Source organism: Lactuca sativa, chromosome 6, assembly GCF_002870075.4.
Source record: "Lactuca sativa cultivar Salinas chromosome 6, Lsat_Salinas_v11, whole genome shotgun sequence".
NCBI classification, from domain to species: domain Eukaryota; kingdom Viridiplantae; phylum Streptophyta; class Magnoliopsida; order Asterales; family Asteraceae; genus Lactuca; species Lactuca sativa.
In genome coordinates, this window is record NC_056628.2 from 89621983 (window position 1) to 89645827 (window position 23845).

Below are 23845 nucleotides of genomic sequence, written 5' to 3' on the forward strand. Positions count from 1 at the left end.
GGAGATAAATGTTTGGAATCATCCATAATCCATGGGATTTCATCGTAGATTAAACTATTTTAGAATTTCAGATTGTTGTCCTTTTGTAACTTTTAGAGTCTTTTGATTTTAGGAGTGTTGAGATCTTGATACCTTATCTTTCATCCATTGAAGTTAAAGAATTTAAAGATCATCCAGCTTGTTTATGATATCGTAAGGTATTTTGGCATAGTTGATACGTAAGTTCTTTTTGTCGTTAGATCCTTATTTGTTAGATCCTTACTTGAGGAAGGTGTTAATTTAGTTTGTGAATGCATATGTAAGCATGTTACATGCTATGGTATCATTTTAGCAAAAACGATTTAGCATCGTTATAGTTTTTTGATGCATTTATAATATTTTAAATGTAGATTTGAGGTAATTGCATTGAGTTTGAAAGTTTGTATCTAGTGGCATTTGAGTGATTTAATCTATCACCATGTTTTTCAGTTTATGTTGTTCGAAAGAATTTAGTCCTTAGTCATTTTTGGCGCTACAAATATTTCAACTATATACGAAGTTTTGAATGCATTTTGCTAAAGATTTTTTGTTTCGTCTCGAGATAGAGTTTGTTAAAATATGTCTTGAAACCCTTTTCTTGCATGGTAATGTGTAAGAAACCTTTTATGGAATTGTTGCCTTTAATTATGCTCCATTAGAATTAGAGTAGTATTTTCCTTTTATACAACTTTTTTTTTATTGATGTTGTATATTTTTTTAATGTGAATTATGAAAATATCACATATTAAGGAGTTTAGGAATGTTTCATATTTATAAAGGTTATTTGACTGTCATCATGTTACTTTGTAAGATTATTATATAAAATTATCTACATGTTAATTTTGATTTGAAATAATGATTTGTAAGATTATTATATAAAATTCTATGTCATTTTTTATTTGAAATAATAACTTATAGATGTAAGGTAATTTTGATTTTGTACAAATTTAGTCGTTTATATTTTTTATGCACATTGATCATGAACTTTTTTGGATTGTTCACAAAATATTATTACGATCTGGTGTATGTTTTTGGTCAATGAATGTTTTGTTTTTGTACATATTTAGTCACTTAGATTTTGCTTTTGTACCATTTAGTAAGTTATGAACTCGGTTTTTGACATCATTGACCTGAAAACATACACCACCATCTTGGGCTGGAAACATACAACAGTCGATTATAATGGTATTTTGTAAACAATCAAAACCAGTTTAATGGTCATATGTGTAACCTATTCCTTTATAGTTCTAATTTCCTTAATATACCAACTTGTGTTTTATGATTTTTCCCTGGTAAGGATCTTACCTTGTCCTTGTAGTTGTGGTAGTTTTCACTCATGTAACCTACCCCTTTATAGTCAGGTTTAGGGTGAGCAGTTAGTACCAAATCTTGATTCAGTACTGGAACAGATGATACTGAACCTATCGAATTTAAACATATGCGACGGTACTCAGTACTATAAAATCACAAAATTCAGGATTCGGTACCATCGGCACTGGTGGTAGTATCGAAAAACGGTATCGGTACCAGTAATGTTAATTTGGTTCGGTAGTAGAGATCAACTTTCGATCAAATTCGGTTTTCAAAAAATCAAAAACAATACCAATTGGTACCAGTTCCATCTCATGCTCATCCCTAGTCAAGCTTCCTTAATATACCAAGTTGTTCCTTATAATTTTTCCCTATTTGAGAGTAAGATCCCGCCTATATACTTGTGTGCGTGATATACTTTCTTGATTAGTGTGATCATACTTGTAACAAGTTTAACGTTGTATATATAAAGCTTAACTTAGCATGTAATCTTCGTGATATTTGGACTTGAATATGTTTGTTGGTCTAAATTCATGTTTTGTTCACAAATGCTTTGTGCCCTATATGCAATGCATTTCAAGAAAATGAAGATTGCCTTTTTTGCTTTTGTTCTTGGAGCCTCACTCCTCGACTGGTGGAAAGACGGACCTAAATTGTACGAAGGAGCTAACGCCATCTCAAGGGCGTTGTTATGGGTCATTTGCACTTATAGGAACTACTTGGTTTTTGATGTCAGGAGAATATTTTCGCTCAAAGTATACACCTAATGCCAAAAAAAAAAACTAGCATTCAACCAATCTATCAATAAGATAAGACTGTTTGACATGGAGGCCTTTCCACCTGTACCAGTTCATATCAACTCCTCGCATAAAAAGACACAAGACACATATGAATGGAGATAAAGTTGCACACAAAAGATTATGATTACATGATTACATACTAATAATACTAATCAGTTCATATAACTCCTTGCAAAAAAAGAAAAAAAAAATCAATAATCTTGTGTTCAAAATACGAGATATAACTTTGTTATTGCATAAAAACATAGGGTTCTTAGTAGCGGTCATTTCCAGCATCACGGTTATAACCACCACCACCGCCACCACCTCCAAATCCACCTGTCCGTGGAGCGCGCTCTGTTGCAAGACTAACACGAACACTTCGCCCATTAAGTTCCTAAACAACCAAAATAAGTTACAAATTAGATTTGTAATCTTTAAATACAGTACAAGCTTTCTAGAGCTATTTTGTCATGTTTTCTGTTTCTGTCAAACACAGTACAACCTGTTCTGTTCTGTTCTGACAGAACAGACAAAGTTTGATTTTCTAACCTGTCCATCCATGGCTGTCATAGCCTCCTTGGCACAATCTTCGCTGTTGTAGCTAACAAAACCAAATCCCCTAGACCTCCCTGACTCTCTGTCAGTAATAACTCTGGCTGAAAAAATATTTAAGAAAATAACATTTAAAGGATATTTTATGAAATGTAGAAATAAATAAAATTAAGACTTAATACAGAAAGCCTATTAAGACTTTCAAGTGAAATAAGAAACATCCATTTATAGTTTACTGGATCATTGTTACCTTCAACAACTTCACCAAATCCAGAAAATGCTTCCTTCAAGGAATGATCATCAGTCTGATAAGAAAGACCTGAAAACATTTATAAGTGATTATTATATTTCGTAATCACATGAATAGAAGAGAGTCGATGACTATTAGAGTTACATACCACCAATAAAAAGCTTTGAAGACATGCAGCGAATAGCGTTGAACATTGAAGGTCCTGTTATTTGTCCATTTGATACAGAGTTTTGGGAAACTGTTTGCTTCATGAGACTACCGATTCTATTGTAGAAAGCCATTTCAACAATCTGCACACGAATAATTTATATATTGAGTAAAAGTTTCAAACATAAACAAAAGAGTACAATATTGGGAAAAAAATATATCATACATCATACAGTTTACATAATATTAACGGGTATTATACGTTTATAAGCAAATATAGTTAACAACAACATACTTTCAAAATAAAAAATTTTAATTTGATCACCCGACTTTCAAAAACCTTCTAATTATCGAAACCATTGTGAAATTATTTTTGTTAACGCAAACTACTAAATTTGGAATGAATCTGTAAGAATAATTTTGCCCTGTTTAAACCTAAGACGCTTGTCTCTTTATCATGGAGAAATCAAGAAGCCATGGACATAAATCACGTGTCTTTGGAGAACAACACATACGACTCAAGAAATGAACAACTATAACACCGAACAACATAAAACAAAGAATCTAATTGTTTTAATTAAATAGATGAAATTGGCGAACGAAGAGGTTTTAATGCACGAGTCCTACCAAAATAAATTAGCTGACTACGATAAAAAGAAGTTTAATTTATAAAGAGTACTATGTTATAAAGATGTGAGATAACAAGTAAATAAAAACAAAGCGATGCTAGTGAAGAGGAGAGATCTTGTCAAAACTTGAAGGATCGATCATATAGACGGTAATTTGTCCATGATCAAGAAATAAATCACTTGCAAAATCGAAGAAGATCAAGAAGAAAGGGGAAGTTGCTGTACCTTGGAAGTAATTAGGGTTCAAGGAGAGAGAAAGCGGCTAGGGTTTATGGCACTGGAGTGATGAAATAGGGTTTATCTGCTTATTTATATAAAGAAAAGCCGCCGTTCGCAAATGGGTATGGCTTATGCTTTTGGAGTTTGCAACTTGTGCGGCTTTGTTACCGTTATTTCGCTGTCAAAAGTTTTCCTAAAGAATATGAACAAAAATACAAGGGAAAATACTGCAAATAGACAAAAAAATGGATGAATTTTTAAATTTAGTCATAAAATTTGATTTTTCTAGCTATAGACATATATTCCTCCACGGACCTCCGCGGAATGGATCTTGAGGGTTTTTTTTTCTTTTTCATAGCGATTCTTTGGGGTTTATATTAATTCTTCAACTAATTATTTTCAAGTAAAGATTATAATAATATGATAATCTTTTCTTAAAAAATAATTAGTTTGGGAAATGAATATAAACCCCGAAGAATCAATGTGAAAAAAAAAAAAAAAACTAAATATATGTTCCGCGAAGCTAACGCTGAGGTAGCTCCGAGGAATGGATCTTTAGTGTTTTATTTTTAATACATTAATTTATTTACGATTTTGTCATTCCGCGGAGCTACAGTAGATTCCGTGGAACACCGCGGAGCTACCTCCGCGGAATGCATGTTTATATCCGAAAAAGTCAATTTTTATGTATATTTTTTGAAAATACCCTATTTTTTATTATTTACGGTATTTTCCCAAAATATAATGAGACTATCATGATTGTCTAGAGTTTTTTGTTTTTTCCTTTTTATTTTTTTCTAACAAAGCACGTCTAATAAAGTCTTGGCTAAACAAATTTTAATTTAAAAAAAAAATTGAGAGACAAAAAAAGGTATTATGTTTTTTTAATAAAGTCTTGGTTAAACAAATTTTAATTAAAAAAAAGTTTGAAAGACAAAGAAAAAAAAAACCTATAATGTTTTTTTATTTGACAAAACACATCTAATACACTTGTAAATGCACAAAATAAATTTTTAAGTTCCTAAAATGTATTTATTTTCTATATAAACTCTTTCGGTTTAAAAAAGCTCTTAATAAAAAGTATGTTAAGGAGAGTAGTTAAAACACTATTTTTTATGTCGGTAAAAAAAACGTTTGATAAATTAGCTGATAGAGTATCAAGAATATATATAAAATCACATAACAAGCATATAAGATATCGAGTTTTTTATAATTAATAAATGGTTCAAGATGAGTACTAGAGCATCGACATTTACAGACTCCTCTTCAACTTGATTCTGGTGGATCATTCGAAACGTCGATAATTTTGGAAATAGATCTATCCACAACATTTGATTCAACATTTACAATAGTCTCTTTGTTACCAGAAAAAATGTCTCTCAAAATTTGCATCGAATGCTAGCATTTGTAAGGTTTCCACATTTGGTTTAGTAAAAACTAGGTGTGAGACTCGTATGTTATACGAGTTTATTAAAAATAAAAATTTAATATCAATATAAAAACATTAAACATTTTATAAAGTAAGAAAGGAAATCAGTATGTATGTAACATTTATGAAAATTTATTTTCAAATTAATATAATGATAACTTTACATGAATATAATGAGAACATTTCATATATAATCGTAAATTATGGTGATTTAATGTAAGAAAATCAGAAACCCCAAAAAATGACAAGTTGAAAATAAAAAAATATAAAAAATCAGAAAAAATCATGTGGCAAAATGAAAGAGAAGAAGACACATGTCACAATGATTTCGATTTATTATGTTAGATATGTGATTATTCAAAAGTTACAGTGGACTATGAATCTATCATCAAATGTGACATTAATGGTTTCCTCAACCCTTTTTTGTAACACCTTAAATTTATTATTATTTTTTTAATATATATAAAACCATAACCCTTAATATTTAAAACATTTTTATCAAGCTTTAATTATAATAAAATTCAATTGTAAAAGAACACATTTGCAGTTTTCAAGTATGTAGTTTATTTCTTAATCTTCTTGAAATGACCCAAAATACGACTAAAAATTTTTTGTTTCAATATTACTAAAAATCAAAACATCAAACGCCGTATATAATAAAACCATGGTATGAGTAACTCAAAGGCATAGTAACAGCATTCAAAACAAGACTGTATCAATCATATCAAAATATCAGAGTAAATTCCCAGGCTGAACTGAAGTTGTGGTGTGTGTCATGCCATCATCCCGAGCTCTTCCCCTTAGTAGCAGAAGCATCCTGAAACCAAAACTGAAACTGTCAGCACAAAGCTTAGTGAGCTCCCCCAAACTACCACATACCATACAAGAACATATAAAGCACATATTGGGTCTTGCCCACTAAATCGGACCGAAGTTCGAAAACTGCATCGGACCGAAGTCCAGAAACTGCATCGGACCGAAGTCAGGAATCTGACTGGGACCTTGTCCCCTGTATCAGACCGAAGTTCGGAACTAGCTGCATCAGACCGAAGTCCGGTGCTCCCCAGGGCGAACTTCTTGGCCTGATAAAACCCTTGTCCAACAGCTCTTGCAGCTGCATAGATAACTCCTGCATTTCTAGGGGAGCTAACTGATATGATGCCTTGGCTATCGGAGCCGCACCAAGAATCAAGTCAATCCTGAACTCAACCTGCCTCTCCGGAGGTACTCCCGACAAATCCTCTGGAAATACATCCGGGTAGTCTCGCACTACCGGAACATCTTCAATTATCGTCTTGCCCTTCTCCCAGGCATCTAAAACATAGGCAATGTAACCGGCGCAACCCTGTTGGAAGTAGCGCCTCGCTCTCGCTGCTGAACAAAGAACTGTTCCGCGTTGTGGCCTCTCGCCCTGAATCACTAACTCTCCCCCACTGGGAGTGCGAACCCTCACTAACTACAGCTCACAACCAATCATCGCATCATTGGGGCTCAACCAATCCATGCCTACTATGACCTTATTCCCTCGCAAGGGAATAGGGACCAAGTCCACCGAAAACTGCTCCTCGAATAACTGAAGAGAACATCCTCTGTGCACTCTCGCAACCCTAACGGTCCTGTCATCTGTGATCTCAACCTCAAGTGGACAATCCAGCTCCCCAGCAGCTCTGCTAAACCTCTTGCTAAGCGCAAGTGAAACGAATGATCGGGTAGCCCCCGAATCAAACAATACTGTGGCTGAAATGCCGTTCACTAGGAACGACCTTATACAAAACATATAACCATAAGAAACAATCAATAATAAATGCAGAGATAAGGAAAAAAGACATACCGGTCACTACATCAGGAGTCACTCGCGCCTCCTCTGCTGTCAGCTGAAAAGCCCTACTCTTCGCTACTGGCGTCTCAGCTCGGCCCTGGCGGCCGTCTGTAATCCTCAAGGTAGAAGGGGCTGGTGCTGACACCTTCCCTGCTGTAGCTAAACTCAGACACTGGGACTTCTTATGTCCCTTCTGATTGCAATGGAAGGAAATCATATTAGATGCCGCGGTAGCGGTAGTAGTAGCTGTACAATCTCTGCTCATATGCCCAGTCCGACCGCACTTATAGCAGCCGGCACTCCCTACCTTGCACGCCCCATCGTGCAATCTCCCACACTTGCCACACCGACCATGGCTCTGCTGACTCCTGGATCTGTGATCTGAAACCTTGGGCTTTTTGCCCGAACTCCCTGTACCCGAAGCCGCCTCCGGCTTCCTTTTCCTTTCCATCTCAAGGTCAATCTCTCTTTCCTGAGACCTAGCAATCATGTCATCCAGTGTTTTACAGCTGGACCGGCTCACAAACTGGCGGATATCACTCCACAACATCTCGTGATAGTGAGCCTTATTCATTTCCTCATCAGCTGCATACTGAGGAACGAGAAGTGCCCTCTCCCTGAACTTGGCGGTAATCTCCGCCACTGTCTCTGTAGTATGGGTGAGATCCTGAAACTCCCTGGCTAACTGTTGCACCTTAATAACCGGTGCGAACTCAGCTTTGAACTTGGCAGTAAAGTCAGCCCAGGTCATAGCATCTAAAGTTGTGTCATCCCCAATGGCATGCCCAACTTCTTCCCACCAATCTCGTGCCCTGTCCTTCAGAAGGCAGGACGCTAATTTGACCTTGTCCTCCTCGGGACACCTGCTAGTGCGGAATGCATTGGCCACATCCGCCAACCATCTGGTACTCGCTATGGGGTCCCATGCCCCGTGATAATTTGGAGCTCCACATGCCCGAAACTCCCTGAAAGTAAGTGTGCGCGACCCCATCATGGCCGCCACCTCAGCACGAAATGTGCCCAACTTCTCCTCCATCAACTCTAGTATACCCTCCTTGATCGAACCAAAGATCACTGGAGTCTACTCAAGAATGATACGGGTCACCTCTGAAGTGAAAAACTCCTTAGTCTTCTCATCCAACTGCTCGACCCCCGAGCCTGATCCTAATCCCTCCTCGGCACCTGAACCGCCGCCTGCTGGTCTAGGGCATAAAACCACCTTTCTGAAAACACATTACGATAATATCAGAAACACTAATATATCTCGAGGGATCACTACTACTACAGCTTTCCGGTCTCATCCCAACCTTCCTCGATTCAAGTACGGATCCTCTACTTCCAGTATTATGGGCCCCTACTACCTTCCACATCTATCCGTACCTTCCTCAAGGACCGCCTTGACTCCACCAAGCCACTACTACTACTGCTGATCTCTACTACTCTCAGCCTAGGCTTGCCCTAGGGAAATCTCTGACTCAACCAAACCAGTCCTTAGCTGCTGAAGGCCTCCTCGTAATACCAATTAGTCATCACCTGAATACCATCACATGTGACAAGGCTCAGATAATTCTTCAAGTAAAAGACTCGTCGCTGCAACGGTTAGACTCAAACAAGAGCTGCGCAGTAGGGCCAAATCCAGCACTCTGGGATTATTCAACCCTGATCACATGTGATGTGATGCATTCACCTAATGGCTAACTCCCATTACTCGGAGTCCCACAAAGCACAAAGCAAGCAGCATTCGAACACAGGAAACTACTCCAGCAATTCCATCCTCATAACGAGAAACTGTACTAGCATACAATGCTAAGCTCATACTATCAGGCAAAACCTAAACATGCTATCCTACTGTTGTCTACTCAATACTAGCATGCAATTCTCATAAAGCTGAAACACATAAAGCAGGCACCTAAGGCATCCTCCTAGATCCTTAGTCCTATACTAGCATGCTGTTCTACTGAAACTGAAACAGATAATCAGAATATAAACTTGTATGGGTAATTTGGGAGTACTTACTTGAGCTCGGCTGATCGCATGCACCACACCCTTTTCTCTCTATAAAAATTCTTTTTCTTTCTAAGTTCTTTTTAAAAAAAATCCTTTTCAAAAATGTTTTTCTTTTGAAAATCTTTTACCGTGTCCTTAGTTTGAGTTCAAACACACTCGAAAGCATATCCAAATCCCTCAAACCAAGGCTCTGATACCAACTTGAAACGACCCAAAATACGACCAAATTTTTTTTGTTTTAATATTACTAAAAATCACAACATCAAACGTCATATATAATAAAACATGTGGTACGAGTAACTCAAAGTCATAGTAACAATATTCAAAACAAGACTGTATCAATCATATCAAAATATCATAGTAAATTCCCAAGCTGAATTGAAGCTGTGGTGTGTGCCATGCCATCATCCCGAGCTCTTCCCCTTACTAGCAGAAGTACCTGAAACCAAAACTGAAACTGTAAGCACAAAGCTTAGTGAGCTCCCCCAAACTACCACATACCATACAATAACATATAAAGCACATACCGGGCCTTGCCCACTGCATCAGACCGAAGTTCGAAAACTGCATCGAACCGAAGTCCGGAAACTGACCAGGGCCTTGCCCTCTGCATCCGACTGAAGTCCGGAAACTACATCGGACCGAAGTCCGGAATCTGACTGGGACCTTGTCCCCTGCATCGGACCGAAGTTCGGAACTAGCTACATCGGACCGAAGTCCGGAACTGATTGCATCGGACCGAAGTCCGGAACTGACTGCATCGGACCGAAGTCCGGAACTGACTGAACATAGCATAACATAACATATCAACTAGCATAAACACATATACTGTATACTGCATCGAACCGAAGTCCGGAACACATAACACATAGACATGCTTAAATCACAAAGATATCAAGCACCCTGAACTATTGCATCGGACCGGAGTCCGGAACTAACTGCAAACAAACGGGCCGACATTATGGCCGTAGACCCGTTCCTACTGGAAGGAAACTCACCTCTTAATGTTGGTTGCTGAACACCTGAATAAGGAATCCCTGACTACTGCTCTGGCTGCTTCCCGGCTATCATGGACATATAAAATACATAATCAAAATAGGGATTTTTCTGTGGTTAAAATAACCATTTTACCCCTGCTATGGTGTGGGTCACAAACATGGCCCAAACCCTTAATTCCTTCTAAGTCCTCCAATGGCCCACTAAAGGCCCACTAATGGCCCAAATCTCTTTATTGGGCCTTACCCTAGGCCCAACACCTATACTTGGTCCATATTTACTGACTTCTGATGGCCCCTAAGGCCCAAAGACTCTAAGTCCAAAGCACAGCCCACACCGAGGCCCAAATGCTCGAAGCCCAAACTGGCAGTGTACGCGGGGCGTACTGGCTGCTGGCTTGTATACCGTGCATACCTCCTCGTACACCCAACATATAGCCCTGTTAAGCCAACTTGCTTTTAAGTGCTTAATCCATCGATTCAGAAGCTATAAATCCAGATCCACGTCTTATTCTCTGTCATAAGCCATAAAGTTGCTTACTTGATGGCTTGGATGACTCAAAAAGGCTCAAACTTCAAAAACTAATGTCCTAACTCCATAGAAATGGCTAGATCTCTTGCATGGCCTCATGCAAACCTCGAAGATCAAAACTTTATTGCTAAAAAGGTGATTTGAGCCTAAAGGATGGCAATCCCAAGCTCAAAAACGAATCTTCATGATCAAGGTCCAACCTTTGGACCTTAAGATGTCCAAAACTTCAATAACTCTAAATCTAGCATATGAGGAAGAAAGTTCAGTGCTTTATACCTCTTTTGGATGCCAAATGAAGAAATGATCCCAGATCCTTGAGCTCAAGATACTCAAGTTCTCCTTCTTCCACTTCTCTTATTCTTCTTCCAAACTTTTCTTCACAAAAATGAGTCCAAAAGATCAACCACACACAAACAAGGAGTAAGGGACGAACTAGGGTTTTCTGGAAGTGAATGATATGTGAGGAGGCCAAATGGGAGGTTATAATGGGGTTTAAATACGTCTCAAACCCTAAAATTAGGGTTTTTCCACCTGGTCGCCTACGCTAGGTATACCTTATGGTACGCTACGCGTACGCCTCTCACAACCCGCGCATACTAAAGGCACTACGCCCCGCGTACGACGGGTTACACCCCACGTACGACTTATGGGCAGCTTACATCTCGGCCCAATAATCATGAAGGTCCAATCCAATCCAAGATGTCAATTACTAATCATAGCCCAACTAAAAATTCAAGAAATTAAATTAATTAATACCTCAAAAGTTGATCGTTACACTTCTTAAGTTAAGTTTTTATGGGGTTTTGGTTGGGTCTTGACACGACTACTTAATTAATGGTCGCATTGTGAGCGACGTTAGTTAGTAGCGATGCGACCTTATGTTGGTCGCGACGCGAAGCCGTCACAACCCAAAATCCTGTATCTCGGGCCTTGAGACTTATGTAAGGAATATTGTGTTTAGGGTTTATTCTATTCTCAACCCCATACCCCATAAACGTTTCTCTCAAACTCTAGCCTCTATTATTTGTGTGTTGGACTTAAGTGTGTGATCTTTGAGTGCATTTGAAGAAATGGATTTCATCTTTATTGTCAAGTGAAGCAACGCTTGAACTTTCTACCTCCTTATAACTCTTCTAAAGCTCTGTTATATTTCAAGTTTGAACATTTATGCCTAAGGCATGTTAGATCCAGGTTAGTATGCTTGTTTTGGCCCCTTTTATGGTGTTTTGATGGAGTTTGTAACATTCTGTTTAAAATAAAATAAATAAATTAAAATAGGTAAATAAATAAATAAATAATAAGCCCTAAAACCTCGAGATATTATATATATATATATATATATATATATATATATATATATATATATTATTTTAGCCCTAAATCCATAATAATTTATGAGCGTTAGCCATAAGGAGTTAAATGGTATAATTTCCAGAATTTGGGGTCTATATTGTAATATTTAGGACTTGAAATGTAAAGGATTTTATGAAGCAAGGGCTGTTTAGCAATTATTGGATTTAAATTGAAAAGGAGTTGTAGAGGTAGGGACCAATCTCGTTAAAATGCATCCAAGTTTGGTAAAACACGGGACTTGAACCCATGATTCCTTACCCCTCCCGTTTTTAAGAGTGCGACACTCGAAAAGCCTAACCCTACAACACTCTTTCAGCCGCCACCCTAATCCCGGGCATCCCTAGCCGTCATCGGCCTGTTGCTGTTAACAACCGATGTCGCCACCTCCATCCCTTGCTGCACCGAACCGCCGAGCATCGAGACTACCTTCCCTTCCGACGAGAACGAGTGGTGACCGTGAGTGCGTCCGCTGCCACCATTCCTCCATATTCTTCTTCTTCTTTTTGTTGCCATCCGCAAAAGCAACACAGAAGTTGCAGGTGCTGCTCCGACTGCCCCTTGCCTTCTTTCTGTCCTACAGCAGCTATCCGTCGCCGCTGCTCGTACGACCCTCCCATCCGCTGCTCACGTCGTCGTACCACCCCCGAAGAGGGTTGCCGTAGATGCGTTTGTGTATGTGTTTCATGTGTTCATGTGTGTTTCAGTGTATTTTGGCGTGTGTTGTTGGTCGGAAAACAAGAGGACCACAATGGCAGCCAACCATGGTGGTTGTCGCCATTTCTAATTTTTTCTATCACCACCAGCCATCGTGTGAGGGTGGTTGTATGTGTATATTGGGGTGTGTGTGTGCGTGTTTTAATAAGAATACGTTGTATGGACATTCAGTTGGGTTATAAGCAAAACAACATTCCTATGGTGTTCATGCAAACCCTAATTGCTTGGATCTAGTTTTTCTAATTGTACATGCATAATTGTCCAAGACTTGCAAACCCTAATCTGGCATACAACAAAACAAATTTAACATCTAATAAACCAGTTAGAAAGTTACCTTGATTGTTGCTTGAAGATCTTAAAGCTTTTGAGAACCTTAGCACCCCAAATGTTGTGCCTCTAGTGAATCACAAACACCAAAGAAATTGGATGAAGCAAGAGAGGGAGGGAGGGCTCAAAATCGGCTCTTAGATCTTTAGGGTTCAAGTGGTAGCCGATTTCTAATGCCCAAGGGTCCTTTATATAGGTGAGCTGTTAGGGTTTCAGTCAAAACCCTATCAGATTGCTTAGCCACCAAGCAGCCCAAATATCCTTCTAGAACGAGGCCCCTTGGACGATTTCAAGATGGACTTCCCTCTTGATTTCATCCACCTCCTTCTAAAGGATTCTCAGCCCAAAATCCAATTATCTTATAATTGCAATTTCAGCCCCCTTAGTTCAATTAACCTCTTTTGACCACATAATTAATTCTTGACCAATGTTAATTAAATAAATATGATTTCTCTTTTAATATATTATTCATATAATATATTAATAAACCATGCTATCAAGTTGCTTCGGTGAAGGCAACTCAAAAGGACCATGATACAACCAGGACAAATACATACCAAATATAGTTATGGACTTAGACACTAATCCAACAGTCTCCCACTTGGATAAGTCTAATAACTATAAATGCAAGTACGACTTCAGGATCCGATTAGCAATCGTAGCTCTGAAAAGCTGTTGTCAACTCTGATCTTATCAATAACCAATCCTTTAGATAAGGGATCGTATAATCCTCTGTTCTCAATATATCGTGCGGACAATTACATGAAACTTATTGTCAACAGTTTGTTCTTCGGTCTCTGATCCGTCTGACATAGAACTTAATTGAACACATCAATTCAGTCCCGACCGAGCCGACACATAATTCAAAACAAAATCATTGAGGGACCCAAAATATCGCTTTTACCCTCTTAGGATAAAAGGAATAAATAAAGTTTGACTCATATGCATTTACTATTTACTCATAAAAGCATACACAACAATGCGTTTTATAACATCAAGTTACTGATGTGTTTATGCATTATCAATGCACAACCAATTCGCAAACAATAAACCATATATCTAGGTTTCAAGATTATATGATATTATCGTCTCACAATCACTCGAGATTAAATTCCATGAAGTGATTCATGTGAGCGTGGGTTTAATCCAATAATCAAATCTTATTCATAAGCACTCATGAATGTCGTAACAAACTTTTGCTATGCCTAAACACTTTAGACAGTCTACAAGCCAATTCATGACAGTCTTCATGCATACCTACTTCTAAAGTATGATCGACTGTGGACAGTTAAAATAATCTGATTATTTGGGAAGTCAAAACATGCAAAACGAAACAATAGTAAACAATTAACACAAGATAGTAACTTTACTTATAAATAAAACATCTTTATTTAAATCATCAAATGTCAATTACAATTTACTATTACAAGTTTCTAAAGCTATCTAATCACTAAAATTAATATCATCCTTCAGCCCAATGCTCCTAGCATGTTGCAAGTGATTAACCCTACTCAGTCCCTTCAAAAGGGGATCTGTTGGGTTATCCTCTGACCATAACCTATTTACTACGAGGAGTCCCTCTTCTACCTGATGACTAATAAGATGATATTTCCTATCGATATGTCTGGATCTGCCATGATCCCTCGGTTCCTTGGTCAAGGCAACCGCACCTTCGTTATCATAGAAGATCTCCATAGACTCCTTTATGGATGACACAACTCCAAGGTCTTCGATGAATTTCTTCAACCATATTGCCTCCTTCGACGCTTCGCTTGCTGCGATGTACTCTGATTCGCACGTTGAATCAGCTACGGTCTCCTGCTTGGAACTTTTCCAAGTCACTGCTCCTCCATTGAGGTAAAGACCCAGCCCGACTAAGAGCGATAGTTGTCTCGGTCGGTCTGAAAACTGGCATCACTATACCCTCGCACACTTAAGTCATCACTCCCACCGAGGATAAGAAACCGTTCCTTTGTCCTCCGAAGGTACTTACGAATATTCTTGGTTGCAGTCCAATGTGCTCTGCCAGGGTTCCCTTGATATCTGCTGACCATGCTCAGGGCGAAGGCCACATTAGGGCGAGTATAAGTCATAGCATACATGATCGAGCCAACTGCGGAAGCGTAAGGTACTCGACTCATTTCTGCTATCTTGGCTTCGGTACTCGGGATTTGAGTCTTGCTCAACTTGGCATTGCTTTGGATTGGTAACTCCCATTTCTTGGAATTTTCCATACTAAAACGTTTTAGTACCTTATCCAAGCAAGTACTTTGACTATCCTATCAGTTTTTTACTCCTGTTTCTCACTATCCTTATCCCTAGAATATAGGCAGCTTCTCTGAGATCCTTCATAGCGAAGACCCTCCCAAGCCAAGACTTAACCTCCTGCAAGGTTGGGTCATCGTTTCCTATGAGCATTATATCATCGACATACAAAACGAGAAAACTAACTATACTCCCACTGGATTTGACATATACACAAGATGCATCCTCTCTTCTCGAAAATCCAAACTCTTTGACTTTCTCATCGAAACAAAGATTCCATCTGCAAGACGCTTGTTTCAGTCCACAAATGGACTTCTCAAGCTAACACACTCTATTCGACTGCTTCGCATCGACAAAACCCTCTGGGTGACTCATCTAAACATCCTCAACCGACTTCCTATTAAGGAAAGCGGTTTTGACATCCATATTCCATATCTCATAATCATGAAATGCAGCAATGGCTAGCATTACCCTTATAGACTTTATCTTCGCTACTAGTGAGAAGGTATCATCATAGTCAACTCCGGGAGTTTGAGTAAAGCCCTTTGCAACCAATCAAACTTTATAAGTGTGTACTTTCCCATCCATGTTGGTCTTCTTCTTGAAGATCCATTTGCACCCGACCATCTTACGAACTGGCACATTGTCAACTAAGTTCCAAACTTGATTGTCATACATGGACTGAATCTCGCTGTCCATAGCCTCTTTCCACTTTGCAGACTCCGGGCTTGCCATGGATTCCTTGTAGTTGTTAGGTTTATCCAAATTTACTAGTGTGATATCACTAATAAACGTATCGCCTTCACTTGTTATATGAAAACCATACAACACAGGTGGAACACTAACTCTACTAGAATGTCTAAGAGGTAAGGACTCGTCAATCGGTTCAACAGGAGTTTCCTCCTCAGGTTGAGTGCCAATTTTAGAGGTTCCTTCATCGCTTCATTCTTCAAGCTCTTCAAGATCAATTTCCCTCCCAATATCCTCTTGGCTTATGAGTTCTCGTTCTCGGAAAATCCCTCTCCTCGCAACGAAGAAAACATTGTCCTTTGGTCTATAGAAGAGATATCCAAAACACTTCTATGGGTAGCCGATGAAAATACAACGCTCACTAGGAGGTTTGAGCTTGTCGTGAGTCTCTCGTCTTACGAAAGCCTCGCAACCCCAAACCTTGATATGTGCCAACGATGGAGCTTTCCCTGTCCACATCTCGTGAGGTGTTTTGGCAACCTTCTTAGTAGGGACTAGGTTAAGGATATGGGTGGCAGTCTCTAAGGCATACCCCCAGAATGAGATAGACAACGAAGCTTGGCTCATCATGGAACGATCCATGTCTAACAAGGTCCGATTGCGCCTGTCGTCCACACTATTCAATTGGGGTGTCCTAGGAGGCGTCAATTGCGAAACGATTCCACATTCCTTAAGATAGTCTTGGAACTCAACACTAAGATACTCTCCTTATCGATCGGATCTTAGCATCTTAATTTTCCTACTCAATTGATTCTCCACTTCTTGTTTAAACTCTTTGAACTTTTCAAAGGTTTCTGACTTTTGCTTGATCAAGTAGATATGTCACATAGAAGCGACATGCATCATTTGTGGTGGATCTAAAGGGTCCACATACATCAGTATGTATGAGATCCAATAAACCCTCAACACTCTCACAAGAACCAGTGAATGGTGACTTGGTCATCTTTCCAAGTAAACATGACTCGCACACGTCATCGTCCCTAAGGTCGAATGACTCCAACACTCCACACTTTTGGAGTTAGGCTATGCGCTTCTTGTTGACATGTGCAAGACGACAATGTCACAAACATGCTTTGTACAAACTATTGGAAGAATCGATATGCAACACATTATTTCCTAAGTTATAAACAACCATCACAGTTTCATATATTCCATTACAAGCAATGCTTCAAAATAGAAAACACCATTAAAGAAAGCATTAATAGAACCAATTTCATTATTAAATGAACCATGTCTATACAAACCATGAAAAGAAATAATGTTTCGTGTCATTTCTGACGAATAGCAACAATTATTCAAATCTAGACCTAACCCACTACTAAGCACTAAAGAGTAAACTCCAATATTAGTGACAAGCGATGCTTTCCTATTCCCCATGATCAAGTTTATCTTCCCATGCTCCACATCTATACTTTTTCTTAGACCCTACAAATCAAAACAAATGTGAAAACCATATCCTATATCGAGGACCCAAGACATAGATTGTGATGAGTTATTAGATTGAATAGTATAAATACTTGCGAAGGACGGTTTTATCTTTCCATCCTTGATGTCCTGTAGATACTTCGGGCAACTTCATTTCCAATGCCCTTTGTCATGTAGCGGAGTGTGGGCGGGACCCGTATCTCCCTGAGTGTGGGCAGAGCTGTATCTCCTAGTTGCATGATCTTGTATGGTATGTGTTAGTTTGGGGAACTCATTAAGCTTCGTGTTTACGGTTTTCAGGTACTTATTCTAGCAAAGGGAAGGGCTCGGGATGATCGCATGACATACACCACAGTTTGGCCTAGGATGTTTCATACTCTGATATTTTCCTATTTGACTCTGACACAGTTTTTGATATGATGTTTTGAGACACCTAATACATGATTTTATTAATGACTATGGATGATTTGTGGTTTTATATTAAGTTCAAAAATGAAATTTTTGGACCTAGTTTTTGGATGTTTCAAGTTGGTATTAGAGCCTGGTTTGAGGGATTCGGGCACACTCTTGGGTGTGTCTGAACTCAAACTAAGGAATTGGTATAGAAGTTTTCAAAATAAAATCATTTTTTATAAAATGAACTTTGAAAAGGAACTTAAAAGAGAAAGAGTTGTGAAAAAGGAAAAAAGGGTGTGGTGCATGCAATCAGCCGAGCTCAAGTAAGTCTCCCAAACTATCCATACAAGTTATTTTTATATGATATGATTATGTGTTCTGCATGATAGATTAGGGTTATGGATATAGGGAGGATGCCTTGTATGCCTGCTTTATATGTATCAGAACTGCATGCTAGATTAGGGCTAAGGATCCAGGAAGGATGCCTTGTATGCCAGTTGTATGAGCTTGTGAGCAGTATGCTAGTACTGATTAGTCAGTAATATGATAGCCAGAGTAGAGTATGTTTGATTGTGGATACTCAATGCACGAATGCTGCTTGCTTTGTGCTTATAGGAGTTCTAATTATCTTTAATTAACTAGTAAACGAATACGTTAAAGTTACATATTATAAGGACTAAATCATTTGAGAAGGCTAGGTTTTAAGGCTATTGCGCAACTCTTGTTTGAGTCATAACTGTTGTAGTGTGAGACCTCTTATTCGAAGAATTATCTAGTCTGATTGATATGTAATTGTATTCGCGAGCTAGTTAGGGAAAGGTAGTAGGGACTTCTTATGCAGCTGATGGCGGAGAGTAGGTCGGAGATTACCCTAGGGAAAGCCTAGGAAGAGAGTAGCGCGTGAAGCAGTAGTAGTAGAAGGGACTTGATGGAGTTAAGACAATTCCTGAGGAAAGTACAGATAGATGTGGAAGGTAGTATGGGCCCGTACTACTGAAAGCAGAGGATCCGTACTCGAATCAAGGAGGGCTGAGATGAATCCGAGAAACTTATTGTATGATTAGATCCCTCGAGTATAATGAGTTCTGATGATTTTATATTTTGTTTCAGTATGGTGGTTCTATGCCCTAGACCAGCAGTAGGCAGTTCAGGTGCCGGTGGGGGATCAGGCTTGGGCTATGGACCCGAGCAGCTAGATGACTAGATAAGGGAGTTCATATCCTCAGAGATTATGTGCAACATCATCGAGCAGACTCATGTGATCTTTCGCACGATAAAGGATAGGATTCTAGAGTAATTGGATGAGAGGTTGAGTGCCTTCCGCACTGAGGTGGCGGCCATGATGGGGTCGCACACTTTGACTTTCAGGGAGTTCAGGGCATATGGAGCTCCTGAATATCATGGGGCACATGATCCCATAGCTAGCAGCAGGTGGTTGGCTGATGTCGCCAACGCCTTTCGTACCAGCAGATGTACCGAGGGGGACAAGGTTCGACTTACATCCTGTCTCCTGAAGGACAGGACACGGGATTGGTGAGAAGAGGTCGGGCGAGCCATTCGTGATGATACAGTGCTGGATGTGATGACCTGGAGTGATTTCATGAATAGGTTCAGGGCTGAGTTTGCACCTGTTATTAAGGTGCAACAGCTTGCTAGAGAGTTCCAGGATCTCTGGCAGATGACATAGATAGTGGCGGAGATTACCGCCAAGTTTAGGGAGAGGGCCCTTCTCGTTCTGCAGTATGTGGCAGTTAAGGAGATGAAAAGGCCCGATATCATGAGATGCTGAGGAGGGACATCAGACAGTTTGTGAGCCGATCCAGCTGCAGGACGCTGGAGGATATGATAGCAAGGGCTCAAGAGAGAAATAGAGAGAGAGAGAGATTGATCTAGAGATGGATAGGAAGAGGAAGCCAGAGGTGGTGTCTGGCATTGAGGTTTCGGGAAAGAAGCCCAAGACAAATTCCCGAGGGAAGGGCCGAGTCCGCTACGGCAAGTGCGGTAGGTCGCACGAGGTGACTTGCATGGCGGGTAGTTCGGGCTGCTTCAAGTGCGGCCGGACTGGTCATGTGAGCAAGGATTGTACTGCTACCACTACTACCATCACGACAACATCTGATCTGATTTGCTTTTAGTGCCATAAGAGCGGCCATAAGAGATCCCAGTGTTCGAGCTTGGCAGTAGTAGGACAGGTGGTGGCACCCGCTCCTGCTACATTGAGGATTACTGATGGCCAGTAGGGCCGAGTTGAGACGCCGGTGGCGAAGAGCAGATTCTTCCAGTTGTCGTCACGGGTATGTATCTTCTACATTATCTCTTTATTATATATGATTATTGCTTATGTTTATGTGTTTGCTTATAGGATCGTTCTTAGTGGACAATATATCAGCTATTGTACTGTTTGATTTGGGGGCTACCCGATCTTTTGTGTCGCTCGCACTTAGCAAGGCATTCAGTAGAGCTCCGAGGGAGCTGGATTATCCACTGGATGTTGAGATTGCAGACGATAGGACAATCAGGGTTGTGAGAGTTCATCGGGGTTGTATACTTCAGTTGTTCGATGAGCAGTTTTCAGTTGACTTGGTTCCTATTCCCCTGTACAGGAATAAGGTCATTGTGGGTATGGAATGGCTAAGTCCCAATGGAGCAGTGATCGACTGCGAGCAGCAGCTAGTGAGAGTTCGTGTCACACCCCAAAATCGGAACGGCGGAAACGTTCGGGGGGCGGAGGACGTCATGTACAGTATCATAACAATGTAAAGTAGTAAACAAGCAACAACATCATCCATTACATTAATAGTATGATTTAATACAAGTGTGTTCTTTAATAGTAGTAAGACACCAAAATATGAATCAAAATAAAAGACGAATCTGGAATATGCTCCATCTTCTCAAAACATGGTCATCGGTACCTGTCTACTGGTGACCTAAGAATACAAGTTATTTTGAAAGCGTGGATCAACATTTAAGCTGGTGAGTTCATAAGAATTTAATGTTAATGTTTGTATAAGTTTGCTGAAAGTGTTTGTAAATGTTTGATGTAAAAGTTTGTACATGTTTGAAAGCTCCTAGAAAATCCTATATTTTCTACTAGTATGAAAAATAGTCTTCTGCCAAGACCTGACTGTTTTATGTTTTGCTTCTCTGTAAAAGTGAGTGTTTTTCCCAAGTATGACTATCATTACCAAAATATAGTTTTACATTACCGTTTATGTGAGAAGTTCACAATTTGAATGTAATGGGAAAATGATATGTACTGCAGTATTGTATATAGTAACTACTGTAGTAACAACTACCTTAAGCCAATTGTTTATTTAAGGTAAAATGTGATGAAGTTATAACCATACTTAATTGACTAATGAAACACGACGATGTAAGACGTCGAAAATATTTGACATTTGTCACTTGTAGACTTGCAAGTACCAATGTAGCGAGCAGCAAGATGTATGATAGTCAGTCCCGTATAGATCTATACACAAACTCACGCTCTCCCTCCAGGAGACTCTGGTTACAAAACACGACACAACAAATTTGTTACTATTTCATGAAGTAGTGGCTCACATTATGTTATCTTGTTCTTGTTATGGTATGTTTGTTATAGTGGTAGTGTTCTCTTCTGTACTTGTATAGTGATAGTATTCTCTTACTGTACTTATATGGTGATAGTGTTCTCTTACCATACTTGTATAGTGATAGTGTTCTCTGAATGTACTTGTATAGTGATAGTATTCTCTGTATAGTGATAGTGTGTAGTGATCTCCTAAACTATACCTGTTATAGTTTACTAGTAATTTCTATAGTTTAAATGAATGGATGTACACCTTTGCTACCCAAAGGTATTGAACTGATTGATAGTACTTATATATATATATATATATACACACATAATACATAACTAAGATTTAGACGACATTCGGACAAATAACCAATACCCTAAGTCCACATCCAAACAAGGAAAAGGAAATAAAGCGAGTTATCAATCCTAAGTCCTCTAAACATCACTTATATAACTATACATATATAGATATGCTTTTGACAGTATATAAGTTTAAAAAGAAGTTTTGTAATATATTTGAAGAGTTTAACAATTTGAATAAATATTGATGACTTGATGTCAGTTTATAAAACGATTTTGAAACAGTTTGTTTGATAACATAACTTGAAGTATAAGAAATCATTGTTTGATAGTTATAAATCACATGTGATTGATTTAACAACTATAATGTTTTCTACTTGTATTCCCCCCATAAAAGCATTTAAAATCATTAAAAGATAATTTAAGGGGTATGAAATCACCTGTAGTGAGTGATCTGGCAAGAAAGACAGATATAGGATACTAAGTGTCAAGTGAAGTCTCTAGCACAAACGAATCCTATTAAGCATATAATGACACATATATGTATATAATTAGTGTATATAACAACTAATCATGATATGGAACAACCTTAAGGACTATGACACACTTGAATTAAAGTGTTATGATCACAAGTTATTGTCAAAAAGGAGTTTACGGCCATACTTACAAGTGTTTACGACCAATACAAGATAAAGAAGGGTTTACGGCCAAGCAAGGGTTTACGACCGTAAACTCTTGATGTTTTTGATAAAATGGTTGATTCAAGGGTGTTAATCAAGAGCTTCTAATAGATAACAAGTATATTGAGAGGATACTTACGATTTGGGAGCTAAAAGAGGTGATTACGACCCAAAGAAACTAGTGTGTGTTCTTGAAGATCTAACCCAAAAAGAGATGAATTTACGGATGAAATCATAGGGTTTCACTAGATCAAGAAGGCTATCATGAAAGAAATGGAAGAATCACTTACATTTTTGAAGAGCAAGATGAAGATCCTTATGATACTTGAGAGGGAATTGGTGTTTCTTGATTTGGAAATGTGAATAATGAAGAAAAGTGAAGGAATATCATTTATATGGAGGAGTTCACGGCCAACCAAGAGTTTACGGCCGTAAGTTCCTTGTGATGGAGTTTATGGCTTGAATGATGTACAGTAAACTCTAACAGATACTTCCTAACACCCGATCCTTGAATGTATTAGGCTTAGAACACTCAAATAGACCCTAAACAGTGCTAAAAGATAGCAGAAACGAGTCTGACTTTTGATTGAATTGAATGGCTGATAGAAATTTCGGGTTGTCACAGTTCGGACTCCTAGTGGGGGAGGATTGGTGATTCAGGGCGAGAGGCCGCAGAGAGGATTGACTTTATGTTCCGCAGCGAGGGTGAGGCCTTACTTTCAGCAGGGTTGCACCAGATATGTCGCTTATGTCATGGATACCCGAGATAAGGGTAAAGCGACGGTAGATGATGTACCGATTGTGCGAGAGTACCCGGACGTATTCCCAAAGGATCTGCCTGAGGAACGTACGGAGGGACAAGTTGAGTTTAGGATCGACCTAGTCCCTTGTGCGGCTCCGATAGCCAAGGCACCATATCAGTTGGCTCCTCCCGAGATGCAAGAGTTGTCTACACAGCTGCAGGAGCTGCTAGACAAGGGATTTATCAGGCCTAGTAGTTCGCCCTGGGGAGCCCCGATCCTGTTTGTAAAGAAAAAGGATGGGTCGCACTGGATGTGCATATATTACCGGGAGCTGAACAAGGTAACGGTGAAGAACCGTTAACCACTCCCGAGGATCGATTATTTGTTTGATCAGCTGCAGGGGGCATCTTGGTTTTCCAAGATTGATCTACTGTCAGGATATCCAGATGCGAGTCAAGGTTGACGATGTATAGAAGACAACTTTTAAGACTCGCTATGGTCATTATGAGTTTGTGGTGATGCCGTTCGGGCTCACCAATGCTCCGGCCGTGTTCATGGATCTCATGAACTGCATATGCAGACCGATGCTGGACCGGTCTGTGATAGTTTTCATAGATGGCATCTTGGTTTATTCCAAGACCGAGGA

At 39.2% G+C, this 23845-nt stretch overlaps 1 protein-coding gene across 1 annotated transcript; it reads right to left on the bottom strand.

Annotated features, from left to right (window-relative positions):
* Nucleotides 1–2214: 2214 nt before the first annotated feature.
* Nucleotides 2215–4070, bottom strand: LOC111912061 (glycine-rich RNA-binding protein 4, mitochondrial). The gene is made up of 5 exons (XM_023907815.3): nucleotides 3915–4070; nucleotides 3062–3203; nucleotides 2914–2982; nucleotides 2661–2767; nucleotides 2215–2505 (listed from the first exon to the last, which is right to left on the bottom strand). The coding sequence occupies exons 2-5, from the start codon at nucleotides 3192–3194 to the stop codon at nucleotides 2383–2385; spliced, it is 432 nt and encodes a 143-aa protein (XP_023763583.1). The 5' UTR covers nucleotides 3195–3203; nucleotides 3915–4070; the 3' UTR covers nucleotides 2215–2382.
* Nucleotides 4071–23845: the final 19775 nt, after the last annotated feature.

Coding starts and splice junctions, on each gene's coding strand:
- LOC111912061 (XM_023907815.3), bottom strand. CDS start 3,194: ATGGCTTTCTACAATAGAATCGGTAGTCTCATGAAGCAAACAGTTTCC. Junction 2,768..2,913: donor ATTTGGTGAAGTTGTTGAAG/GTAACAATGATC, acceptor ATATTTTTTCAG/CCAGAGTTATTACTGACAGA. Junction 2,506..2,660: donor TGACAGCCATGGATGGACAG/GTTAGAAAATCA, acceptor TTGGTTGTTTAG/GAACTTAATGGGCGAAGTGT.